Source organism: Dermacentor albipictus, chromosome 2, assembly GCF_038994185.2.
Source record: "Dermacentor albipictus isolate Rhodes 1998 colony chromosome 2, USDA_Dalb.pri_finalv2, whole genome shotgun sequence".
Lineage (NCBI taxonomy): Eukaryota > Metazoa > Arthropoda > Arachnida > Ixodida > Ixodidae > Dermacentor > Dermacentor albipictus.
Genome location: NC_091822.1, coordinates 142,097,730 through 142,120,973, shown reverse-complemented (window position 1 = coordinate 142,120,973; position 23,244 = coordinate 142,097,730). Strand labels below are relative to the sequence as shown.

Here is a 23,244-nt window from a genome sequence, read left to right as displayed (position 1 = left end):
TGGTTGTAATATAAAACTGTTCGCCGATGACTGCGTCATCTATAGGGAAATCACTAATTATAACGATAACATCGCACTTAATACATCCCTCAACACTCTAGCTATTTGGTGCTCTAATTGGCAGATGTCAATTAACGTAAAAAAGTCTGTCGTCATGACCGTAACAAGGAAAACAAGGCCATCTAACTTTACATATGAGATTAACGGCATACCACTAACTAAAGTTGAACAACATAAATACCTGGGAGTTACATTAACCTCAGACCTCAGGTGGGATAAACACATTTCGAATGTCACGGCAAGAGCATTACGCAAATTATTCTTCCTCAAAAGAAGCCTTGCGCTCTCTACAACATCAACGAAGCTACTGGCCTACACAACGTTCGTTAGGCCGGTTCTCGAATATGCAAACACAGTCTGGTTTCCTCATACAACAACTAACATAACAAAATTAGAGGCAGTGCAAAGAAAGGCTATAAGGTTCATTCACAATAAATATAAACGCACTGACTCACCGACTAATCTTCTAACGCAGTCTGGATTGCAAATGCTATCTACCAGGGCAAAACACGCTCGCCTGAAGTTCTTGTTTCAGCTTCTAAAAATAACTATAAAATAGATGCGTCCAGGTACATTTCATTTTCTGAGGCTCGAAAAACACGTAACAAACATGCGCATACTTTAACAGAATACACATGCAACACTGACACGTTTAAGTATTCATTCTTCCCCCTTACAATTGCTGAATGGAACCGTCTTGATCCTACTATAACCGCCATCGAATCGTTGTCCGAATTTACTTCACAAGTGGAAGCTGCAGTGCGTAAATAAAAGTTTATCATCGCACGGGTCATCGTCACAAATTTTGCATTGTGTTGCTTTTGACTTCCCACTTTTCTTTTTCCATTTTGGTTTGATTGTCGTTATGTGGACATATGGTACACTGTGTTCCCAAAATAAATTGTCATTACTGTACCTACTGCTAGTCCTAAGATAATTGTTATAACTGCCATTACCTGCTGATTGCTTGCCTAGATTGTTCTTTTTTTCCATTTCGTGTCTTCTCGCTCTCGAAGTGTATGTTTTAAGCGCATCCCTTCACACAATTTAAATAATCTTCACGCGTTAAGTGTTATCTTTCAGTTCGCTCCTATTTTTTGTATAACTAATTACTTACGTGTTCTTAGCTGCCAGTATCATGTTAATTAACTGTCATGTGCAAACTTGCATTTTTGTTTCCAAACTCAGCTTCTTTCTTATATTACCATACTTGGGCAATTGCTTTTCTTTTTTCTTCCTTTTTTTCAATTATTGTTCTGCCTTAATGCGTATTCATATACATACCTACTGTATCGCCCAACTGCCACGCTCTCAAATGAGAGTAGCAGTATTGTAAATAAATAAATAAATAATATATATATATATATATATATATATATATATATATATATATATATATATATATATATATATATATATATATATATATACGACGAGAAGATGCGCGTTTGTGTCGTCTCCAGACCTGCGGGATCCCGCATGGGCCCTGCGAACGGGCGGGACGTAGGCACTGCTCGAAAGAGAACTTTTCTCGCTTGCTAAATTCGTTCTTCTGGTGTGTTCATTTTTCTTGCGCAGTTCTCGGAAATGCAGAGATGCCGACAGACCTCCTTCCTCCCAGTTCTTTGTAGCCGCGCTTGCAACTGCCTCTCTCGGCACGTCATCCACAGATGACAGCAATTTTTCATGTGCTGGTGCAACGGGGGGAAAATCACTTGTACGCAAAGGCCGTGCTGCAGGAAAGTTAGAAGAAGAAAAAGAAAAACAGCAACTGGGCTGAAGGAGACAGGAAAGAAGGCACCACACAGTAGCAGCTAGTTCCGCTCGGGGGCCATAGGATGAGCTGCGCCATGAAAGGAACACGGCAGTTTCATTGTCGCTTCGTATCTGGGCGATGCTTTGCGTCGTTGTAGGCGTCGACTACCAAGGAAGCCGGAGGAAATCGCCACAGCACACAACGAGACACGGCGGAAGCGAACCGGTAGCAAAGAGACGTTCCAAATGAGGGCGGAAGTATATGTCCTCTGAGAACTATACATATGCTTGGCTATAGCTTTTCTTCCTTGAGTTTTTTTTTTTTGCCGCGAATGTTTGTTCTCATAGCCGTTATCAGCTGAGCTCATCTGCCAGTCATCTTTTTGTTCGGCTATTTGAGATAGAGAGAAAGAGAGAGGGAAAGAGGGGGAGGGTAAGGTAGGGAAGTTAAACTGACACACGTCCGATTTGCTACCCTGCACAGGGGGAAGTGGTAACGGGTTGAAAAGAGGCTTTTGAAAGTTTTAATTTACACATGCCAGCTGGCCAGCTGCCTGCCAAAAGCTTACTCGTTTGATTTTTTTCTTCCTTTTACGAATATACTGTTACAGTTATGTGAAATAACTAGATACTAATGAGTTAAAAGATGACTGCAGCGGATAGAAGGGTAAAAGAAGACAAACATGAAAATGTTTTTTTCTGCAATATATGTCCCGTTCTGGCATTTCCCAACATCAGAACCAGCTGGACTAATGATTTTCTGGCGACAGCAATTTTACATAAAATTACATACGGACATCGGCAGTTTTCACAAACAAACGCTCGAGCTTGCGGCCAACTTGCACGGCGTTAGCTATATTTAGAAACTTGACTTCGTGCTCAACCGATGAACCATACCCATCACCTCGTCAGTAACATTGTTGATCATAGCGAGCGTGTCTGCTGCTAACGTCGAAGGATATCGTGCTTTGCTGGCCAAGAAGAGAGTTCGGAGGGCCAAAGCACTTATGACCGTAAGTTTCCTCCTGATTTCCCATCACTGCGGAGTGCGTACAGCCGCTCGAGGGCCTTCTGCGTGGCTTCTCCAATCCCTAAGGGACTTCACCAGAACGCGAGTGCATCGACAGCATGCGCCATCGGCGGCGGGCGAAGTGGCTGCTGAGTGCTTTCACCGCAGCATCAATCAGCGGCCCATGAACGACACATAGGTGAGAGGAGGAAGCTAGATGAACTGACCCGGCAACGACCAATTACGCCTCGCTGAATAAACCGGAGAGAGAGAAAGAGAGAGAGAGAGGAGTTAATTGAGGAACGCTCCCACTTTCATCATCCTCTTCACATTTCTCCCCTTCTCTCCTTCCCGTGCATCCTCTCACTCCCGCAAGCTGCTCGGGACGCTTCCAGAGCAGCTCACCGTAACGAGCTCCGATTCCATACACGCACAAGGAAAGGAAACGCGCCTCGAGCGAACGACAGTGGCGTGCTGGCCGCATTAGCAAAGATTTACGGTAAACAGGGTCACGGGCGACGACGCCCATGACGACGCCGCAGGCGGTGGTGGGGAAACATCGAGCGCTTTGGGGAAATGGCTCGGCAAGAGTTAGCGAAGAGTGGTTCCTCCGTTCCCGCAAGGCGAACGGTGACGCCACCCGCGCGCACCGGAGCGTTCTTATAACGCGCTACTGTAGCCGCCACCGTGCAACTCTTCCCCTCTCATGCGGTAGCGCGCGCACACACACACACTCAGTGGCCTCGGCGGCAACGTAGCAGACGTGTTGCCAGATGGGCCGACGACGCGCTCGTACTTCGAGGCTCTCCCCTCGTCCTCGTATGTCCGTCTGTCCGTCTGCCCGTCTGTAAGTTCGCGACCGCGCGCGCGTGGCTGGCGCTATGAAAAGTGATGTTTGCACCTCTCGCGATAGGAGCGCGCAGGGCTGCGGGCCCTTCTAGAAACGCCGCGCGCGGGGCGACTTCTGGAATTAAATTAGGGAGACCGCGGAAAGGATCTTTCCCGAATGATGCCCTTCCTTCGACCCTCCGTCTCCATTCCGACTCCCTCTTTCCCGGCCGCGGCAACGTGAACCCGCTGTTTGCTCCCGCGGAGTCCTTCATCTCGGCCCCCGCAGAGAAGACGGAGAGGGGGCTAAGATTGTGCGCGAGCGTGTCCCATCGCCGGGACGAAACGCTCCAGCCGAGGCGCCGGCCGCAGATGAGTAGCGAGCAGGGAGCACCGAGTGAGCAAGGAGCGGCAGGATGGCGTTCTTGAGTGCATGCTACAGGAGGAACCTGTCGTAAAGCGCAGAACCAACGCCGGGTATTCGAAGGACGTTCTGATACCCATTTATGTTCCAGTTTTCAACCTAGGTTCACTGAACCAGTGCGCGAAAATATTAAGCTTAATAAACTTGTTGTTGGGAGAGTTGTTTCCTAATGCTTAACAAAAGATGCTGCGCCAAAGAAAGACAAAAACGAGGGGCTACCGACACGGATTTCGTCCTTTTTTTTCTTTGGAGCAGCATCTTTTACAAAGCACAGTAAGCTCCTAAGAGACAAAAACCCTTTCGTTCCGTGTCTAAGCGCATTCGTCCGCCGCACCAAAGTTATGAATGGCTGCCTACCGACATTGTTGTAAAGACAATCGTTATTAATATCTCTGTTCTGCCAATAACTTGTGTAGCCGAAACTCCGCGGATAATTGAAGTTTGGCGCTAAGAACCTAACATCAGTTAAGTGACGGATTAAAAACTGATAGGAGAATGAGGATAATTACGAGTCAGCTGTGTGTTGGCCTTCGATACGTGAGCTAGTAGATCTAAAGTCCGAAACGAAAGTTAGCGGGAGGCGGGCTTTGCGAATAGGCTTAATTCCCTCGAAGCCTGGGCATATAGCGTCGAATCCGAAATTTCAGTCTCTAGTAGCCTTTGCGACTTACACATTGAGCCTTCAAATTAGAAGGACTATGCCTTAATAGAGCAGACATTCACATTTGCCGTGAAACCCGTGTGCCGTAAACTATTTTCGCCAACTGTACGCATGTGAACGCCCGAGCGACGAAATTGCGATCCGCCACAAAAGAAGCTGCACTTTGTTCCCTGACGTTCTGTTTCTTCTTAAACGCCGAAGGGATCTTCTTAAACATCTCAAGAACTATTCACAACCTCTGCTCGTCATAAGCGATCGTTAGTTTTTGGCTTATGACGAGCCCACCTCGTAGTGGATGTCTCGGCACTTTCCAGACGGTGTCTCGCATGCGAAGAACAGCAAACGGCGGTTTCTGCTCTTTCGCAACAAAGGTGGCGGCAGACTTTCTATTTTAATAATACCATATCTTTATAGTGGTGCTTACTCCTTATTTCCAATGGAATAGGGGCGCCGACCTTGTGAAGCGGCCAGGACTCAGAACATGAAGACACCGGCCCACCGCCAATCTCTCCGAGATATAGAGAAATAAAGTTTTTTCCATTCCATTCCATTCCAATGGGGCAGCGTGCGAAAGAACTTCTTGAACACCGTTCCCGGAAACCGCCGGACGTCCACTCCGCGACGCTCTCGGTCACCGCCGACCCCTTGCGCGCGCCGCATTCCCCGCTCGGACGTGATTCTACCCAAACGAGTGGCTCATATTTCACCGGCGGCCTTTCCATCCCCTCCCACCCTCTTTCTCTCTTCCTCGACCCTCTTCCTTCCTGCTCCAAGACGAAAGCGAATCTTGGCGTGCGTGCGCCCGCACCGACAAGCGACGCTGCCTCGGAGGAGCCTTCCGCGCGACCAAGAGAAGCAGAGCCCCCGCGTGCCCAGAAAAGGGTAGGCTACTTCGCAACGCAAAAAAGCGACGAGGAGAAGAGCGCCGACAGGACAGGCTGTCCTTTCTATAGTATACGTTTCTCACGTAGTTTTCACGTTCCTTTTCGCGATGCTACCTTATCTGTTATTTTGGTTTCTTTTTCTCCCTCGGCTTCCTCTTTGCCCTCGTCTTCCGTCCAAGCCCCCGGGGCAGCAAATGATGGTCGCGCGGTGGTTTGGTCCGGATGTTGCCGAGATGGGCCTCGCGATGTGCGCGCTGCCTCGCATCTCTCTCTCTCTCTCTCTCTCTCTCGTTCACTCGCTAACATCGCTTCCTCGTGGCTCGCGACGACTTATCACTTGTGTATTTATTTGCTCCTGAGCAGCAGGAGCAGCAATTCCTTTGTTATTCTTCCTTTTTCCTTTTTCTTTTTCTTCTGTAGTGCACCCCTTCTATAATAAAAATACCTCGAGGCCTTCACTCCGCCCTCCCACTCCTCCATTCACGTCAGCGGATCCATTTGGAGTATGGGCGCGCGCCATTTTTTCCCTGTTCGCGAAGCCCCAACGCGCGCTTTGTGTAAGCGAGGCGCGCATATGCCGAAAATATGGGCGGCAGACGGGAAGGCGCGCGCTCTGTGCCGTGGTATTTTCTCCGGTCAGACCATTCTCTCCCTCTCGCTTTGTCTTTCGGCGGAGCGCCGCTATCTTCTCGTCACATCGGCTCGTCGTTGCGAGGTCGCGGGCGCAAAGTAGCGACACGTGTTCAAGAGCTTGGTCACGAAAAGCGCCACGGCTGAAATATTTGGCCGGCGCTTACACGAAAAGCAGTAGGAGAAGGAGGGGCTGCGAGCTCGTAATTTGTGGAAGGCGCAAGAGAGAAAGGACGCGACGAACAATGTGACGCCTATTTCAAATCTCGCACGCACGCACGCGCACGCACGTACAGCACACGTAGATAGATAGATAGATAGATAGATAGATAGATAGATAGATAGATAGATAGATAGATAGATAGATAGATAGATAGATAGATAGATAGATAGATAGATAGATAGATAGATAGATAGATAGATAGATAGATAGATAGATAGATAGATAGATAGATAGATAGATAGATAGATAGATAGATAGATAGATAGATAGATAGATAGATAGATAGATAGATAGATAGATAGATAGATAGATAGATAGATAGATAGATAGATAGATAGATAGATAGATAGATAGATAGATAGATAGATAGATAGATAGATAGATAGATAGCCGCTCAAACGAACACTCTGCCACTGCAAACAGCAACGAATCGTCTGAGGATAACGACTAGGTAATGACGACGACAAGCACTTTTTTGCGTTCGTTCTATTCCAATGTTCTCCTTAGGACACGCTACATAAGGCCCACAGTAATAGTGCCTCAGAGGATCGGTTTATATCACGGTATGGGCATAAGACCTTCAAAACCGTTGATGTTTTCGCGTAGCTGGATTCCTCAATTACGACGGCAGCGTTCATCGTTAAACTGACAGCGAATCGGTCGACGTTACTTCCTTCACGCATCAAGCAGTTGTGAGCACGGCTCACCGGCATTCCGCGAACAGAAACGTAATATTTGCGCACATATACGCCGCTTTGAGGATATCCTTAACGCCGTTTTTTGTACATGAGGCGCGGCAGAAAAACGCTTGCTTTTTACTGGCATTGTCTATTGTCTAATGGAGTGGATATTTCGTTTAGTCTTTATTGTTATCTTTCCGCACAGCTGTCGCCTGTAGCTGTTTTGTGTGCAGTCCAATAGCGTGTGAGGGTCCTCGTTTACGAAGGGAGTGGTTCTCCATAAAAGGAGGTAAGCTGTTATTGTGCCTATTCAAACAAAGCCAGTGACCTAGTTCCTCTTATGCCGTAGTTCCGTTTGAACATGTTTTAGTTAACCAAGGTCTACACGGTGTTTACGATATGTGTAAATAAAAACACAAAATAAAACTTACTTGGTGGCCTTGGCGTGGTGGGCACTTGGACGTTTCCGACGGGCACTCCATATCCAACTGATGCAAAATAGGAAAGAGAAACGAGATTTGTGCAGTGAGAACGGTAAAATAGCCTTACGAAAGAAAGTAAAACATTTCAAAATTGGACGCACCGTATATTGGCATCACTCGGGCTACCTTGGCATGGTATACTGTTTGCTTATGGCAGATAATCAATGAAAACTACAGTGATACGTCGACTGTTGGGCTCATTTTAATTTTGCTCACGGTGGTGCTGCTCTCGACAACGTGACTTTCAGCTAGAGATCCACATTCATTTCAAACTTCTGTTATTGACTATAGGCGTAGATGTTTCGTTTGCAAGGCTTTGCTATTTCTCTCTCTGCATCACGTATCATGTTAGATAAATATAATGGTTCGCTCTGATGATCCTAAACCTTGCTACTGAGTGAACAATAGAAACGTTCCTCGTGTTTACATAGCAAGGTATCTAAGACCGAAGGAACTGTACTGGAGTCCCGTAGAACCACAATGTATATATAGCTTCGTGGAACTAACTATACACAAGTTCTTCTCAACCCGAGATACAAGAGCCGTTTCATTTAGAACTGCCCAGTCGTATAGACGCCTAGTCGTATAGAACGCGCAGGCAAGGACCGAAAATGTGTCATCTTTCTCTAACATGGTTCAGTATCCGGCAAATGCCGCTAGGTTAATGGAGAGCACGGAATACTAATAAGGCCAGCGAAGGTATAAGACTGAATAAGTATTTCGGGGTAGAAAGAAAGAAAAGAAGAGTTTCGCAAGTTGCGATCCTGGGGCTGCCACATAGAGTTCGGAAAATAGGGGACCGTGAGCGAGGGAGGCCGACCGTTAGCGTTGCCGATAGGCAGGGTTTTGGACGCGCGGAGTAAACATTAGAGGGCAAAGGGACCTGGTGGTTTCATTTTAAGGAGTCCTGGGAGCTGGATCTGTGGGCAAGAAACGTGCACGACAGCCCCCCGACGTCCTTACGTGTAATGTCTGGCCCATAGCATATTGTCATGCTCGCCTTGCGCGAGCAGTTTCTGTACTCCGTCACAGAAACACCATAAAGGTCTTTGGAAGCTGAAAACGAGAGAGAGGGGAAAACGAAAAATAAAGGCAACAGAAAAAGGAGATTTATTTTTCTTCCGGTATTTCTTGAAAGGAAACACACACAAAAAAAACGCAATAAACGCGGAGCCAGGGCCTCCTGGTGGCTACCGTCTGGCTCCAAATGGATTGCGTACGGGAGCGTTGAATGCTCGTGTGCGCGGCGCTTGTGTATAGCGCCTAATTACTATGGTGGCGTCGGTGGCGGCACTGAAGACGCTGGCAGAGCGGCCAAAATTAATAGCAGCCTGCCGCCACTGCGAACCTAACAAGAACCTTGCCTCGTGAGTGTGCTTGCAATGCTGCAGCGGTTTACAAAAAAAAAAAAAACCTTGTGTTCGAGAAACTCGACTGGTCTTTCGCACCATGCTGTGGAAGGAACTATTCGCAGGCTTCCTTCCACAGCAAGCTATTCGCAGGCTTCCTTCCCGCATTATAACTTGACTCGTTTTCTCTTGTCCATTGCACGTTCTTTTTTTTTTAAGCACAAATAGCAGTTTTTGCTTCACCGTAGTTTTGTTGAAGTAGTTCATGTCTCAGGCGCGAGAAATATTCCCAGTTTTCTGCGAGAACATAAGTTACAACCTAATATGTTCCTGCTGTTGCTTCGAAGAAAATATTATATATATATATATATATATCCCTATTGCAAAAACCAGTGCTACTGGGACCCAGTGCGCCGGATTATGGGCCCAGTGCAGCGCGCTGGATGCTGGGGCGCTGGGAAGGCGCAGCGTGCTGGGAGGCATTGGCTACTCACGCCAAAAACAGTTCTAGCGCGTGAAATATGCGGTGCCTGGAGGCCGTATATATATATATATATATATATATATATATATATATATATATATATATATATATATATATATATATATATATATTGAACACAGAAAGCAACAAGGAGCGTTCTGGTGCAATAAAAAAAACGAAAAAAAAAACGTAAAAAATAAAACTGCTCCAACCACGATTCGATCGTCCAACCTACAGATCCCAAGCCCGGCACCTTACCGCTACGCCACGCGGAAACGCAAGGATAATTTGCCATGTCAAAGCCGAGAAGCAGTTTGTTTCGCAAAGCTACGTCTTTTACAGGCATGGTTGATGCGCTGTCGCCCGGCAACTAAAACTCATGCCTGTACCAGAAAGAAAAAGTTGCTGTCCGTACTCAGCAGTATGCTTGGAAGTGCCACAACATCGATTTTCACTTGCGATTGCTATTTTAACTTCGAAAAACAGTCCTAAATGAAACGCCGACCCGGGACGGTGTATGAGCTGTTACTGCCGATTTCGATAGCCGTTTCTTGTTCTTCACGCAAAGGATATGCAACATTTCCTTAGATCAGTGATGCCTTTCAGTCAACACGCCTGTCTAGTCATATATCTTTGTCAGAGAAGCGCCGGCTAGTGCTGGGAGCCTTCGGCGATAGCACATATACCTGTGTTTATGACGCGTCACATAAGCGGTCATCGCTTCTTGTGCTGGCACTGTATACATGAAAATTTTATTTATTTAAGAACACCGATGCCAAAGCTTACAATGAAGTGATTTATCCTTGTTATATTTCTTGATTCCTGAGCCTAGACGCGCCGATAGCGTGAGGACGGACTCGGCGGATACGCTAGGCCTAAGCTTCGGTGGGGACCGATCTCGGAGCAGGTAGCTGGCGAAAACTAAAATGTGTGAATTTGAGCCTCAGAACTTTTTTAGTACAATAGGGAAAGTGGAAGCGCACGAATCACTTCGGCTTTGTTATCGGCGCGATAATATCAGTCAGCGATAGGCTTCGAATTCGGGGTCCGTTCCCGCGCGTCTGAACGACTTCTGCATTTCATGTCCACTCCGCAACTCTGCGACAATGGCGACAACTCCCAGTCATACGTTACGTGCAAACTACTAAAAAACGCGATGTCCTCTGCGTTTACGTGGTTTCGTTCAAGAATTTAGCTATCCCCCCAGTCAAAAGGGAAAATAAAAAAACGAAAGTTATTTTCAGTTTCAAATGTGCATGAATGAACAGGGCAGCTCACGCACCTTTATTCCAAGCTGTGACACGAAATAGGGTTTGTAACCCCAAGATATAGCGTTATTTAGGACAAGAGACTAGTATCAAGCGATAAAATTGTATAAAGCATTAATTATTCAGCAGCGCTCGCCCTTGGATACTGGAACCAGCGCGGCACAAACACAACCAGCGCAGTTTCCAGTGCGAGCCAGCGAACTGTACCTGCAGCGAGTAACAGGCGCCTGTACAGCACAAACAGTGAGCCAGCGTTATGACAGTGGAGCCAGCGTCTCTTCCAGTGTGACCAGCTCGTGTCCAGAGTCCACTGGTGCGACACGGGTGCCCAAGTGCCAGGCTACCCAGCGCCAAAAAGCGCGCTGGTTTCACGACGCTGCATGGGAGACGCTGGGAGACGCTGGTTTTTGCAATAGGGATATGCGCGGGCGTTCGATTCACTACCACAATGGCAGTGATGCTTCAATGGGCGTAATAACTTTCGCGTGACGTTCTGTGAAGTCGCAGTATTCGCTTGCGTGTGTAGCGAACTCTGGTCACTGTGGCTCAGTGCCTAAGGCGTCCAGCCGCTGAGTGCAAAGGTGGTGGGTTCAACTCGCCGTATTCCGACAGGGGCCGCTCGGTACGAAAAAACCCTTGCGTTCTTACATTTAGGTGAACGTTAGAGAACCCCTGCTCATTAAAATGAGTCTGGAGCCCCTTCATTAAGGCGTCTCTCGTCGTTCACAGTGCAGATTCAGGTTATTATCATTCAAAAAGGTTTTCGCGGTGTTGGTGACAGCACAGCTAGACCTACAGTCGACGCAGGAATAGGCTGGACACGGTAGCAAGATCCAAGATCCAAATTAAAAGGCGCGCGACCTTGCGCCCCGAAATGAAGAATACCTCGTTGGTTTATAGAGGGTGGCGAGTTTGGTTGGACATGAGCCTAGCCAAAGGTTAGGTATGGTCTTGTTTTGTTAGACCTCCTGCGGACGTGACCTAACGCCCGATCCTCTGTAAAATCGAACCTATTGTCGCGGAACCAATTGAGATTTGTTTTGCCTTTGCGCATCGAACATTGAAAGTTAAGGAGAGAAATCTAAAAGCTGACTTCTGCTTCTATGTATCTTTATCTACCGTCGGGACTGAAATAACTGTCGAGCTTATAGAAGCAGCTAGGAGGCGTAGAAGAAACATTTTTTTTTTTCATGCGCTCTTTGACTATGCGGTCTGAATCGCAGGGCGCACGAAGATGTGGACACAAGGTTCGAGATCCTTTAACTTCAATTTACGGCCAGCGAGGAAGGGTTATCGTCCGATACGCAAAACGTTATATACAGGGACTTTCGCGCGGCCCCACGCGCTGCATTTCATAAATCGAACTGGTCCTCTAATCGAGAGTAGCAGCCTATCAATGCATCGGAACATTGCTTCTCTTCGTAAAATCAGAGCGTATACGTACAGGGTGGCCTTGGGTATGCTGGCCATCTCGGTGGCCCAGGGTAGTTTTCTGTAACAAACAAAAAAGAAAATATTAATTTTGTTTGTTTGTAAGCTTCTATTGTGCTTGAAATCAGAATAAAAACTTACAGTGAAGTCAGAGGCATTATCATAGACACTTTTGCAGTAAGCGTCAGATTACTTGTTGTCGTCAGGAACTTTTGCAGCCGGAATAACAAGTTCATACATAAGCAAATAAAATATCTTACTGTTTTCTTACCTCGACCCCCCCCCCCCCAACCCCCTCCTGCATGGATTACTAAGCTAGAACTAATATACAATAATCTTCGAGCTTTGTTATGTGGCGCCCTTTGTCGATATTATCGTCATCGTCATCAAGCTAAGTCGCAGGATGAAGGCTTCTGTCAGAGATCTCCGGTTACCTCTGTGTTTCGTAAGCCGACTTGTCATAAGCCTGCAGTCTTTCCTGATCTATTGCTCCACCGAATCTCCTGCCGCCACAGAGTGCACATCCCTTTCCTCGGCACTCTAGTAGATTTGTATAACGGCACTCTAACGTATTAGTTCTGTGGATTAATATGACACGCGCGGCTCCGCTACTTGCTTTTAATCAGAGCCACAACATCATCCACTCGCATTTGCCGTCCTAATTCGGTCTGTTGTCTTCAATACTCTTAACGTTACACCTGTCATATTTCCGTTTCAGCGCTTGTGGCCCGCCTCTTAGGTTCCATTCAAGTCTGTCTGTTATCGTGTAAGATTCGGTGCAGTACTTAACGCATTACCGTGATCACAACGCATAAAATTGAGTAATCTCTATTTCACCGTCTTGTGGTCAATATTAAAGCCGCCATTTCTCTGTTGTTTAGGATAACATTAATTTGGGCTAAATGGTGCATACTTGAATTAGGATGGAACAGCGCCAACCAAGACGATCACAGGAGGGAGAACGACACAGGACAAGCGCCAACTTCATCTATCTTTTATTCACCGAAAAGTCAGCAAATATGAGGAAAATCACAGACATGCGCACAATAACCATAATGCATCATCTGCCAAACCGTTCTAGATGTTTGGGCCAAACGGGTAGATGCGTGAATGACCGTGCAGCTGAACATGTGCGGTCGCTGAAAGGAGGTGCGCAACTTTCCCAACATTGCGCAAACTGCGTGTGACCGAGCGGCAGAACATTCGCCACGGAAACAATGCCTATCCTGCAAGAAGTCTGAACCACGGTTCCGAGAGATAAAGATTCTTGGCAGAAGCAGGGAAACAAAGGCACGTGAGGTCTTGGAAGCATTCCATATAAAGAAGAGAGGAAAAAACTGTGTTAGTGATGCTTCCGTGACCCTCTTCAAAAGCGAAATGTCCTATCTAGAACGGTTTGGTAGATGATGCATTATGGTTATTGTGCGCACGTCTGTGATTTTCCTTATCTTTGCTGATTTTCCGGTGAATAAAAGATAGATGAACTTGGCGCTTGTCCTGTGTCGTTCTCCCTCTCGTGATCGTCTTAGTTGGTGGTGTTCCTTCCTAATTATTTCTCTGTTGCTTGGGACATTAAAGAGTTAAGCTGCATTGCGATTAGATGTTTTGCAGGAGTAACTGTCATTCAGGACTTCAGCCATTGGCTCAAGACGGCTATAGAAAATACATGAGCGTGAAAGAGACGGAAAGCGGACGAAAGACATAATCAAGCAAGCTTGCCGTTGGAGATCGGATTTTTAATGACATTCGTTTTATAAGTTCTTTTTCACTAAATAAGTTCTTTTTCACTAACTTGGTGCCCTCAATTACTTGTGCTATTAAATTGTGCATCCATATCGATCTTAGTTTATTCCAGCCTGCACTTTCCACGGCGCCGTCTCTTATATTAATTTGATATTTATTACAACACGTTGTCTTGGGTTGTATTCTGTTACCTTGTTCACCAGGGTATGAGTCGCCTGCAAAATCCTTTAACATGCATGTTTAACTTCAAGAACACAAGAATAAGAGATACCGTACGCAGTTCTGGTGCGCGGGTTTGCGAAGTGCTGTGTTTGCCGCCAACGGGGGACATAATTTGCACTTGAAGATGGACACTTGAATTTCGTGAACTGCTCAGGGGCATTTGTTTTTGTCCGTATTCGTTGTGCATGTGTGTGTGCGTGGCAACTTTACAACTTTTGCTACTATGTTGTTACTAGGGCCTTTTCTTTGTTTGAAACTTTTTTTCGTGCACATCTATGAATTAACAGAAGAGGTGTATACATCCGATGTTGTCTTACATGCACCAACATCTACTAGATCAATGATGATAATAATGAGATGATGATGATGATGATGATGATGCTAGAGAAAGAGATAGTAATGAAATTTTGCTTCTCAATAAAATGTATATTTGGGCCTCTTTGTGCATATTAATGACTATACTTGGACACGCCGCGACCATAGAACGATGACAAACAGTAAAAACAAACACACACAACAATAACAACAACATGCTTCCTCCTTCTTTTCTGTATCATTTGTTGCCTTTCAGCACTCACGTTTGTCGCCTCCATATGGTGGACGATGTGCGTTGTTGATGGTGCTCTCTGGAACGAAACGAAAAACCCAACATGATTAGCAAATTAGGGGTTCGACGTGCCAAAATCGCGATCCCATTATGATACACGCTGTAATGGGGGACTCCGAATTAATTTTGACCACCTGGGGTTCTTTAACGGGCAACTTACACACGGGCGTTCTTGCATTTCACCCCCATCTAAACGTGACCGCCGCGGTCAGAATTCGAACCCACAGCCTCTTGCTCAGCAGCGCAACGGCATAGCCACTAAGGAATTGTAATGACCTAAGAAAACGTTTTCAGCAAGCATAACTCTTGTACTAAGAGGCACTATATACGGTTATCTCGTTAACGCAAGATGGAAAGTTTCCGCGAAATGTGGCCGGTGAACCAAAGCCCTACGGCGAGCACTCATCGCCTGCTGCGGCTGCCCCCTGATACGCACAATATGTTCAAGGACGCCAAGCCCAAGCCTGAAGCTTCAGAGGGCAATACCCGCTGGTTAACGGACAATGATTGTGCAAGAGATAGAGATAGAGATAAAATGATAAAGTAAAACTATGAGCTTAACCAGGACTGAGCCCGGTTGGCTACTATGCACTGGGGAAAGGGAAAAGGGGACGGGAATATTAAGAGGATGAGAGAAAGTAGTGAGAGTTCTCTGCTCTGAATCACAGACGGTCGCTCGGTCCGGTAGCCTTTAGAAATTGCAGAAACGCTCTTGTGGATTTCAGCAGCAGTGATATGCGAGACCATGGTCCCAAGTTCTTGTGCAAGGAGAAAGGCATTCCATCTAACTAATTTAGAGCTTTGTGGAGCTGTGTAGAGGCCAAGCCTTTCATTTTGAAAGGAGGGGATGTAGCACAAGAGGTGTCCTCCTGTTCCTTTGCCATCACAGGAGTTGCATACAGCGTTATCGTCAAATACAAGCAAGGATGTGTATGCATTGGTGGGAAATATTCTGCGACTCAAAGGCGCCCCTACAGTGTCAACTGTTCATTGTTCATCGCGTATCCCGGGATGCGCTTTTGTAGGAGATAGGAGAACAGATCTCGTAAAGTCATTTTTGCAGTACCTACATGACAAACGGTTGCATGCTTATAGCTGATTTCTTCTAATACATTCTTCTGGCGACCATGTATCTTGGAAATTAAATAAAAAGAAAAGCTTTCCATACCCACGCAAACATTACTGTCACGCATACACTGTTTCGTGCTTTTCTTTCCGACGACCACCTTTCTCCGGATTATCACCGCTATCAATTATCACTCAGTGCAAGACACGCCTACCGCATCCGAAGTTTATTGAACGTTGTCGCCAATTTTATAGCGAAAGAGTCTTGTCCTATCAGATTGCTCGCACGACGCGCATAGTGTGTAAGGTGCGTCCACACTAGGTGCAAAAACGCGCGGCATGCCGCATGCCGCAGGCGGCAGAAAGCGTGCCTCGAAAACAGGCGAGCGACAACTTCTTTCCTGCCGCGGAGCGAATGGGTCTTGCAGCTATATTTTTCGCGGCGGGCCACTTGCCTGCCCGTCAGGCCCGCCGATGAGGCGAGGCCGATTCGTTCACGTGGGTGAACGTTGCAAAGAAATCTCTCCGCATCGCTGATCGCAGCCGCAGCGAGTCCAGCTGATAGCGATTCGCTTGCTTGCCGCGGCGACGCCCGCAAGTGTGGCCATGCCAGTGCTGGTGCGTTCTGCCACCTGTGGCATGCCGCTGTTGTGCCATCACCACAAGCCCGGATTCCGAATCTGCAAGATGCAGAATCTATCCTGCGAGCGCCCTAATTCTCCCTTCACAAGTCAAGATGCTGAGCCGTCAGGCAGCGGGGTCCTGCGGGAGAAGCCTCGGCGAGCCGCATGTTTGGACGTGTCGGCGTGTGCCAGACAGCCCGGCGCCGCACCTCCCTTTGCCTGGAGGTCTCCGCGCGCGCGAACTTTGAACCGGGTGGCCAGCGCGGTCGCTGGTTGGACCCCTCGGACGACCGTCGTGTGCTGACTTTGTATTGGGCCGTTTGAGTGACAATGGTTCTCGGGGATTATAAAAGCAGCAACGCGCTGCCTGAAAAACGGGATCCGCCGACCCACCGGGAGAGAGTGTCGCTCCCGACTGGGGTGAGATGTGTCACGCGTTTTCGCCGGACGCCGTCGTGCGGGAACAGTCGCGTTTGTGTGAGCTCTCGGCCCCCGTGCCGACCCGTTCATGTCCTGTATGATAACCTGTATATAATGTATAAAGTCCCTTTTGTTATTCTCATCGACGCCAGGCTCGGAGTCTTCGCTACCAACGCTCTGTCACGAAACGGGTGACGAGCGCTACGGGACCACAAAGCCGTAATCGTGGTGCAGCGGTGAAAGTTCGTAACACTGGTGGCACCGGTTGGGTGTCGTAACACTGGCGGCACCGGTTGGAAGTTCGTAACACCGCTCGCGTTTTTTTCCGCTAGTGTCAACGTACCTCTACAATGCTCAGCGATTGAAACGCGATAGTCGGACAGCATGGAAATCGGCCGGCGAAAGCTGGGTGATCACCGAAGTGGCCGAATGCCGTCACAATCCACCGCAAGTTCACTCGCTTTCATTTGACAGAGAAACAAACATCACGTCGGTGTCAACAGTGCCCACCCGTGGCGCAAAAGAAGTGCTGGCAGTCATGCGCTCCGTGTGTTTGCTCGTTTCAATGACTGAGCACCGTGCGTTATCGAATGTACAACGAGTGCACCAGCAATTACTCTGGGACGTGCGCTGGCACACGGTGCGAATGACAGGTATAGACTCTACTAAACGCCATATGTTCAGATTCGACGACCGGCGACTGTGCTCGTCGCAGTCGTTATGATTTGGGCGTTGCGCGCTTTTCTTTCCGAGTGCACGGAAGTCGGCCAAATGAAGAGCGAAATACTGCACTCACACACTTGTGGCAGTCTTTATTTCTTCATCGTCGCAACGGCATGACAGTGTGTCCAAGTGCACGTGTCGCAAGGCACTGGCTTTGTGTGTCACGAAAGACAAAGCGTCATCTCGTCCTTAAACGCGCGTTCGCGTTACGCGGCACCCGCGCGCGTTTATCCATCCGCCTCACTAAAAAAACTTTCTCCAAGCTATCGTTCGCCATCCTCTAAATCCCGCTGAAGAAGAAGGTCACGACTATATAGAGTAGCGCGTGGGGTGTAACGCAGAGTGCTCTCCTATTTTTTTTTCTTTTTTTTTTTCGCGACTCAATTGTGCAACATCGTCCCGGCTCGTGAAACGGTAGCACGTCGGCCACGGCTCGGAGGAAGAAAGTTTGGCCGCGGCCCAGGATAGCAGAGCCGAGTGCAATGCGCCCACTTCGCGTTTATTAGTTTATCGGTGCTCTAGCGTCCCAAATGAACTTACGCGACGGTGGCACTGGAATTTGAGGAACAGGGTCACGCTCGCCGTAAGGCCCTGCGAGAGAAAAAAAAGAAAGAAAAGGTGACATCATTCGCTCCGCTTTCGAAGGCTCTCTTTTGTCGTTGTTGTTGTTCCTAAGGAGAGGAGCAGACCAGAGAGAGAGAGAGAGAGAGAGAAAAAGGAAGAACGAAGGGTTTAATGGCGTTGCTTGATTGTATTAGTTCTCGCTACATCATGGTGTAATGCTGTTACATACGATCACTTTGTTTTATTGCCCTTCGTGCGAAGAGAACGTGAGTTCTTTAACTTAATCGATGTACTAGTGTACTGCCGGGTAATATTTTTTATTGTGTTTTATTAGTCAGCGACGTGAATGCGAGCCTCCGCTCAACGAGGCGCAGGTATGTTGCGTGCTTATTTGTTCGTATTGAGCAGGTTTGTTCATTGTGTACTTGTTCATTGTGTACAGGTCTGTTCATTGTGAGCAGTACAGTGTGTACTGCGAGCAGCTAAAAGCTCTGAAATAGCACGCGCGAATGAGTTACCGGATGCAATTATTGTCAGGCTCGAAAATCGTTTGTTCAGAGCGACTCGCATTATATATTGTGAGATTTAGAAAGAATTGTGTTGCCTGCTGAACGGTAACGCAAAAAAATTAAAAAGCTTTGGTTGGGTTAGGCCTAACCCAACCCGACGACAGCCTCTTCTGAGAGAAGACAGACGTTGCAGACATTTCACTTCACTCGCTATAGAATGCAGCAAAACCTCCAGATGTTCAGAGAGGGCATGTCACTAGGGCATTTCATTGAACATGGGAAAAAAAAGAAATGGGGTTAATGGTAATGCACTTTTTTTCGTTCGTTTACAAACGCAACGGTGTGCCATACTACAAAAGAAACGAGGTCAGCGATTCACACAAACCTACACACACACGCACACACAAACTTCGAGTTTGCGCTTTTATTACACTCCTCGTCAAGGCTATAAATTTGTGATTGTAGCGTCTCTAACTATAAATGTTATTGTCGCCTCCGTTCTGTCTATCTTTCTTTTTTGTTATGCATTAATATTTTTTTGCCATCGCAAATAGTTTTTTTTTTTTCGGTTACAATAGCAATGCAGCGTACCGCGACGCTATCGATCGTGTAGATCTGAAAGAGGAGAGAGCTGTTTGCGTAAAAGATAAGTAAAAACAAATTAACACATGCTATACCATGACTCTGTGAACAACGTGCAGAACTCTAGTGAGTACGTATACTTCCATGCGACGAAATGATCATAATAAATTTATTGCGTTGTCTTTATATCTGTGTACGACAGATATCATTCATTGATCCGTGTTATTCATTTTAATGTATTTGCAGCATCGTGTTGGGTCTTAGACGATACAGAAACTTCGCAAGTGCGCTTCCCCGCCTAGCAGGCCAACCTAACCAACATGTGACTAACCTAGCCGTGTAGCTTGTTCATTTTCTCATCTACTTCCCAGATTCATGAAGCATTTGATTAAATGTGAGTGATTCTATTTCTTCCACGTTTTTTACTGCTACGCTGTATATCGACATATCTTGTATTTTTAAAAAATCAAAAACAAAACACCTCCTTGCAAACAGGGGCTTTCCTTGTGAATCTAAATATAGAGAGAGGTTCACAGGAGGATAGAGGTTTGAACTGACTAATAGTGATAGAACAAGGAATGTCGCCGAAGCCAACGTTTCCACAAGGGGACGTTATCTTCAGCGACATTCCTTGTTCTGCCCCTGTTGAACCACTTTCTTTGCGAAAAGGGTTCGTACTTACTCGCTGGAAGGGGCACTCTCGGAGGCACCTGTGGTCTCTCCTGAGTCTTTGTCGAAGTGTCTGCGCGAAGATTAAGCGAAAGTAAAAGGGAAGCAGACAGTCAAAATGGGATTGAGAAGAAAATATTTCAGAATGTGGCATATTCTTAACGGCAATAGGTATTCGCGGCAAGGTTTTCATCTAACGGGCGAGCGTGCTAGAGGAAGAGGCCGAGTGCAAGGTACAACGGCAATTACTTCACCTTGAAGCGTACATTTCCTGAACGTATTTTTAGGAATGCGGCGTTAAAAAGACTGACCAACCTGACGACTATGAATGATGACTCACGGGGAACACATTTCATGAGTGGCTGTTTCAATATCCGCATGAAACGAGCCTGCATGCTTGCGTATAATTTCATGCGCACATTGTGCCGCGTGGCAACCCAGGCGATTAAAAAGAAAATTTCTTCTGGAATGAGCCGCTCACCCGAGGGCGAAGGGAGATCTCTCTCTCTCTCTCTCGATCTCTCTCGCTAGTCCACAAATAAAGGTTTCTCCCACTCTCCTGCAACTCAGAGGTGACTACGAATACAATCGATTAGAAAAGAGCGCCATGGTTTTTGGGGTTAAAGTAAGAAGGCAGAATAATGTGCGCAACGTTGCCTTACTTTATGTTCAAATAAATATGTTTGAATGTCTTTGTTTGATTAACTTTGTAATCTTGTGGCCGGCTATGGAGTTGAGCTAGCGAATATAAAGCTCGGTCGCATATTATTAGGTTATTAACAATGAAGTACTCAGCAGAGGTATACAGTTCATAGCGTCACACAATTCGTTCAAAAGTAAAAATAACGCATGCCTTACGTTAGCTTAGTGGTTTGGGAGGACTCCTCTCACAATATGTCCGATTACTTTTCACTGTTGTACTCATGACAAAGATTCATTCATTCATTCATTCATTCATTCATTCATTCATTCATTCATTCATTCATTCATTCATTCATTCATTCATTCATTCATTCATTCATTCAATGAACTGATCGGCCCTACAGAAACACACGGCCGATATGACAGGCCTGTATTTTGGCTGGCATGAAATGTGCCCGTTCCGGTGGACCTTAATAACGTTTTTCTGTTCATCCATCCATCCATGAAATGTAAGTGTTTCACTGTAAACTTAAGCGGTACATGTGACCCTACGGAAACATTCTATTCTCGAAAACCGTTTATGTGTTTATAGGAAGGAATGACAATGTTTGACCAGTGAGCAATGAAAAAAATTAATAAATAAAAGGAAGTAATTTTCGTACATAACGGTATACGCACAGGGCACCTTGAAAACGAATGACATCAATGATTTTGTTGTTTCACTGGCTTAAACATTGCGCATCCTGCATGTAAAACTAGCGTTATCCGCTCATAGAACAATAGAGGCTGATTTCTCAAGTTTTGTAGGGTCATAGCTAGCGGAACATGTGAACAGTGTCTTTTTCTTTCTATCTATCTATCTATCTATCGATCTATCTATCTATCTATCTATCTATCTATCTATCTATCTATCTATCTATCTATCTATCTATCTATCTATCTATCTATCTATCTATCTATCTATCTATCTATCTATCTATCTATCTATCTATCTATCTATCTATCTATCTATCTATCTATCTATCTATCTATCTATCTATCTATCTATCTATCTATCTATCTATCTATCTATCTATCTATCTATCTATCTATCTATCTATCTATCTATCTATCTATCTATCTATCTATCTATCTATCTATCTATCTATCTATCTATCTATCTATCTATCTATCTATCTATCTATCTATCTATCTATCTATCTATCTATCTATCTATCTATCTATCTATCTATCTATCTATCTATCTATCTATCTATCTATCTATCTATCTATCTATCTATCTATCTATCTATCTATCTATCTATCTATCTATCTATCTATCTATCTATCTATCTATCTATCTATCTAATCTATCTATCTATCTATCTATCTATCTATCTATCTATCTATCTATCTATCTATCTTTTTTTCTTTTGTTATGCAAAAATAGGGAGCGAGGAGACAGGAGTGTCGCTGCACTGAGTCTTGTCTGAGTTCCTGCTTCCCAAAGCACATCAGGATCTTGATTTGATTTGATTTATTGGATCAGTGCAAGAAACTAATCAAATAACAGTAGATTGCAGCACAGTTCACTATCTAACATCATACTGATGAGAAACGCTGTAGGAGCAATTCAAAACACTAAAGAAAAAGAATAAAGGAAACGCAGTGGCGTGAATGTTCGTAAAGTAACAGCAGATGAGGGCAGAATTTATCATCCTGCTCTGACCACGGGAAAAACTTACCTTTTATCGGCGAGCCCAGCCTTCGGTCTATGCTCCTCGCCACATCTGTTTCGTAGGAGGGTGATAAGTTGCGAGATTTCAGTAGCATAAGAAATAGCATTGTCAATCCACGTTTTTATTCGCTGAACTGTACACATAAATGAGACCCCAACACAACAGAAACGTTGTGATGACCCTGTAAGGCAGCGAGACAACTACTATTCAGTCTTCCTATAAGGAGCTATGGCAAAAAAAAAAGAAATATGGTAGCTTTTATACGTTGACTTTTGGTTCTCCTAATAATGAGCGTTTACTGATTTCCTCTTGAGTTATGGGGCGCTGGACTGGAAGACAAGAGCTATACTTTCCGATCTCGTTTCCTCTTTTCTTTATACATTCTTTTTTTTTTGCGTTTAGGTCGTCCACCTCTTCGGCGCGGCGCTTTTGCGGACCGCAACGCAATCAGAGCGAAGAATAACGTCCGCGGACCGACCCCTTAACATTCCCGCAGTTTGTTGTTCATTAACCGGTAACTATACGTAAAACGACCACACAGAAGGGATTTTCTCGGCCATCAAGATTAATGACTTAAACGCTTTTTCGCATTCTGAACGAGCGAGTCCATCATTAATGGTATTCCTTTTTTTTTCTTTTCTTCAAAACGCTTTTTTTTGTCGTGGCGTTTTATACGAACGCTTTTAAGCCGGGGAAATTGCGAGACTAGTTTTTTTTTTCTTTCTTTTTTATGGTGCTCGAAGCGGGAACCGTGCCGCCTCGCCCGCATACGCAAAAGTTGAGCGTGATAGGCGCCGCCATTTGTCACCCAGGGGTATTTTAAAGGCATTACAAATCGCGCTTCCTCACTCCTTCTCATCTGCATCGCTTCCACTTCCTCCCTTACTTTACTGCTTTCACGCCCCAGAGAGCGAAAAAGAAAAGCTCACTTCAAACATTCTGGGGCTTTATTTTAAGGCCCTGTCCAGACGGCCGCATATCCGATAAAA

The 23,244-nt window shown here is 45.9% G+C and overlaps 1 protein-coding gene across 3 annotated transcripts in view; it reads right to left on the bottom strand.

Moving 5' to 3' along the window:
- The window catches only part of LOC139056122 (mucin-2-like), a 268,904-nt gene that overhangs the window by 40,957 nt on the left and 204,703 nt on the right, over positions 1-23,244 (bottom strand). For all 3 annotated transcript variants that reach the window (XM_070534016.1, XM_070534017.1, XM_070534018.1), the window contains 6 exons: positions 22,262-22,306; positions 19,909-19,968; positions 18,112-18,162; positions 14,712-14,759; positions 12,182-12,229; positions 7,586-7,642 (listed from right to left, as the gene is read on the bottom strand). In XM_070534016.1, coding sequence (XP_070390117.1) covers positions 7,586-7,642; positions 12,182-12,229; positions 14,712-14,759; positions 18,112-18,162; positions 19,909-19,968; positions 22,262-22,306 — 309 coding nt within the window. The remainder of the gene's footprint in view (positions 1-7,585; positions 7,643-12,181; positions 12,230-14,711; positions 14,760-18,111; positions 18,163-19,908; positions 19,969-22,261; positions 22,307-23,244) is intronic.